Below are 3,809 nucleotides of genomic sequence, written 5' to 3'. Positions count from 1 at the left end.
TGGCAGGCAGTGCCGCTGGGCTAGAAGCCCTCCAGCCCCCCGTAGGGCCCATTGTCAGCCGCGTTCCGAAGCCGAGGTGCTGGGAAGAGGGTTTGACGGGGTGAAGGTGGTGGGAGCTCACAAGCTGTGCTTCAGGCGTCACTCACTTGTGTTTCCCTCCTCCCAAAGGTAGCGGGGATTCCTCGCTGGAGAAGGAGTTCAGCTCAGCGATCGTGGGACCCACGGTGAGCACACCCAACAGCCAGCACTCCTCCCCAAGCCGCTCGCTCAGCGGTGAGTACGGGAAGAGGGTTTGACGGGGTGAAGGTGGTGGGAGCTCACAAGCTGTGCTTCAGGCGTCACTCACTTGTGTTTCCCTCCTCCCAAAGGTAGCGGGGATTCCTCGCTGGAGAAGGAGTTCAGCTCAGCGATCGTGGGACCCACGGTGAGCACACCCAACAGCCAGCACTCCTCCCCAAGCCGCTCGCTCAGCGGTGAGTACGCCGAGAAAAGCCTCGCCAGCGGCTGCCTGTTTTGTCCCCAAACCCCGCACTCTCTCAGGCGTGACATAAATTCTCACTTCCCGCTGTGACAGATTTCTCTCTGAGTCTGACTCTTTGTTTCCCAACCCAAGAGGATAAATCCCTGCTTTGGTCTCTGCGGAGCAGCTGACCGGTGACCGATCCTGGGCCCCGGCTAGTGCTGAGCCTGGCGATCTCAGACCGGCCGTGGCGATGCCGAGGACTGGGGGGCTCGCTCTTCTCCGCTTCCTCTCGTGTAGGAGCTGGGGCAGGTTGGAGTCCGCGGCGTGTGCAGCAGTTCAGGGACAGCAGGACTCTGCAGGGCAGTTTTGTGTGGCTGTGGGGGGTTCGGAGAGCCCCCAGCTGTTGGGGTGCACCGGGGTTGCCGCGGGGCGATGAAGCTCGCCCCCGCGTCCCAGCCATCGCCTGCCAGTGCCCGGTCTGTGCCGTTTTGTTCAGGCACCGGCTTTGCCGTCGTGTCTCTCTGTCTTTTCCGCCTGCTGCCCCCCACCCAAGCAATGACCAGAGGAGGGAGAGGCAGCTCCTCGGGAAGCTCGTTTGCTGCCAGCCCTGGTCACCTGGTAGAGCGGGCACGTGTGCAGTGCTATCGGCCGAACTGGCACCTGACAGGGATCCACACACGGGACCAGTGTGGGGAATCTCCCGTCCGCAGCACAGAACTTTCCTTCTCCCTCCCTGTCCACTGACGGAATTATTTGCTTTTTATTTAAAATGAATGAAAGCGCTTTTTACGCGGTCGGTCTTTAAGAACCTCCCCAGGAGAACAGTCTGATTTCCGTGCCGCTGTTTACGTCGCAGCCTTCTTGGGGCAGCAGTCGAGTTTCCACAGGCACCACTGAGTCGTGTTGACGCATGGAAAGAAGGTGCCCTGAGACAAGATACGTTGGCGAGTCCTGCTCTGAATCGTGCTCTCGGTGTTCAGGAGCCGACAGTTGGGTCGTCTCTACCGGATTGACTCAGCCGACGCCGAAAAGCCCGGCGCTGCTCTGATCTTCCCTCTCGAGCTGCTTTTCCGTAGAAGAGAAACTCCCCTGTAATTTATCCGCGTGGGCTTCCAGCAGCGAGCGATTGGGACGCCCCTGGTCAGGTCGTCGCGTTTGACGGTTGCTCTTTCTGAACCAGGATAAAATAAACCCAAACCATGGAGTTTTCAGAAGGGGCGATGTTATGAATTAGCTCTGTTGCCATTTTTTCCTTTTATTGCTTGCTATTTATTTTGTATTTGCCCTATAAAACCGCTCAGAACCTCTGCAAAGAAATAAAATCTTGGCTCTTTCGCAGAGGCCGGCTCTGGGAGGTAACGCAGCCTTTTCGCTTGATCAGAAGCAAAAAGGAGCTGAGCACGTGGGCTGACTGAGAGGACAATAACGATCCCTTCCCCTCCAACAACAGGGCGCGGGTGATGGTATTGCCTCTGATCTGACTTGACTTCACAGCTGGTTCATCCAGCCAGCGTCGTGCCCCAGAGGAGCGAGAATATTATATAACCTGTTCTGCCAGCAGAGTCTTCTCTCCAGTGAGACCGGACTCTGCATTGGTTCTGAAAGGAGAATTACAGAACAATAGTTGGCCTCCCTTCTATGCCCAGGAAAAAAAATAAGTCCCCAGGGGAATGGAAGGGGGAAAAAAAAAAAAAAACCAAACCCAACAAGAAAAATCAAAGTGCAGCAAATGTCAACTCATCCAGGCAGCTCCCGCCACCGCAAGAGGAGCTTTTCACTTCGTGTTTGTGCACAGAGGCGTCTGTTTGCGCTGGGTCTCCTGGATGCTCCCAGGGGAGCACGGTGGCACCGGCCCACACGTCAATAAAAGTTCTGCTCCCCCCGCAAGAATGCTCCAGCCGCAGCGTCTCCTCCTGGTCTGCAGCCGGCGGTGGCGTTGGCCAGTGGCTCCGCAGACGCTCTGAAAGTGGCGGCGATTGCCAAGGCCGGGTGTAAGCGCAGTTCACGTTGCCCGGAACCTCTCGGGGAAGGCAGCATTGTCTGACGCCAGCATCCAGGAAGGGAAGGAGGTGAGCCAGCGCCAGGATTCCTGGGCTCTTCACCCGGCGATAAACCTCACGCAGCCTGGGATGAATCCCTTCCGTGCTGTTGCTCCGCATTAATCCCCGCTCGCGAGGCTGTACCTGGCTCCGGGGCAGAGCCCGAGCCCCCTGCCTGCCCTGTCCCGCGTGGCCGGGCTTCCCCAGGGTCTCCCCAGGACTGGGACCGTCCTGCTGCTGCCGTCTACAGCGTTTGCACGTCCTCCTCGCCCGGTAAGCGACCTGACGCCTTCCTGCTCAGACCGTCCCTGCCTCAGCCCGTGGCAGAGCGTGTTCAGAACCCCCCAGGCGTCACCCGTCAGATCCTCCGGATGGTTCGGTGCCTGGGACGTTACCCGGGTTTTCTCGGATCTGCTCGGCTGTGCCACAGGCGTCCCCGGCCTGAGGGTGAGCGTTCGCGCTCTCACAAAGGGCTGAATGAGCCCCAAGGGTCGAGTCAGCACCAGATCTGGAAGCTGCTGGGATTTCTGTGTGGTTGCACTGGGGCTGCTCCGTTCTCACGCCTGGCTCCACAAGGCAGCTTGGACGCTGCAATCTCCTGCCCTCCGGGCAGCAGCAGCCGCTCCTTTGTGTATATAAAGTTCAGTTTCCTCCAGCCCCCACAGTTCTCCTCTTAAGGGATTGGGAAGAACCTCCTGCTTTAAATGGAAGAAATAAGAATCCGATATTTAAAGGGGATTCTGTAAATATTTTGTTGAAGCTCAGCGCACGGCCATGTGGGTGACCTGGATTCAACTTGACTCCATCGTCATCTTCCTCCGGCCAGCTGGGACCAGTCCAGTTACCGGCTGCCATCAGCAGGAGAGCGCCGGGGACCCTCCCCAGGGGATTCCCTCTTGCTCCTGGCTGCTGGCGATGGCTTAAAGTGGGAGGAAACTTTCCAGTTTGATCGTTTGAAGGCTGGCTCTCCAAACAGGCGACTTTTCCCCCAGGCTGAGTGTCCCAGCCTCGAGCAGAGGGTGCAGCCGGCATCGCGAGGTGGGACGACCGCTTGGACACTTGGCCGAGGGCGGGATCATGCAGGACCTGGGAGGACGAGTTCATCTGGAGGTGGCGGATGGAGGAGAGGGCGAAGTTTCCCCATCTGTCCCTCTCCCGGTCCCCGCAGGGCTGTGGTGCGCTGGCAGTGAAGGGAGCGGAGCGGTCGCCGTCGTCCTCTCGGGGAGTGTTTGATTTGTGGCATTCCACAGATCATTAGAGCAGCCGGGAATGTAGGTCAGGGCTGGCACATCCCCGCCAGCCTGCGC

At 58.8% G+C, this 3,809-nt stretch overlaps 1 protein-coding gene across 1 annotated transcript in view; it reads left to right on the top strand.

Annotated features, from left to right (window-relative positions):
- Positions 1-168: 168 nt before the first annotated feature.
- The window catches only part of LOC104468641 (zinc finger protein Eos-like), a gene marked incomplete at both ends in the record, with an annotated part of 5,147 nt that continues 1,506 nt past the window's right edge, over positions 169-3,809 (top strand). Inside the window, one exon of the mRNA XM_010082845.1 lies at positions 169-273. Within this exon, the coding sequence (XP_010081147.1) occupies positions 169-273 (105 nt within the window). The remainder of the gene's footprint in view (positions 274-3,809) is intronic.

Source organism: Pterocles gutturalis, unplaced genomic scaffold (genome assembly GCF_000699245.1).
Source record: "Pterocles gutturalis isolate BGI_N339 unplaced genomic scaffold, ASM69924v1 scaffold7090, whole genome shotgun sequence".
NCBI lineage: Eukaryota > Metazoa > Chordata > Aves > Pterocliformes > Pteroclidae > Pterocles > Pterocles gutturalis.
This window is presented reverse-complemented; position numbering and strand designations above follow the sequence as displayed.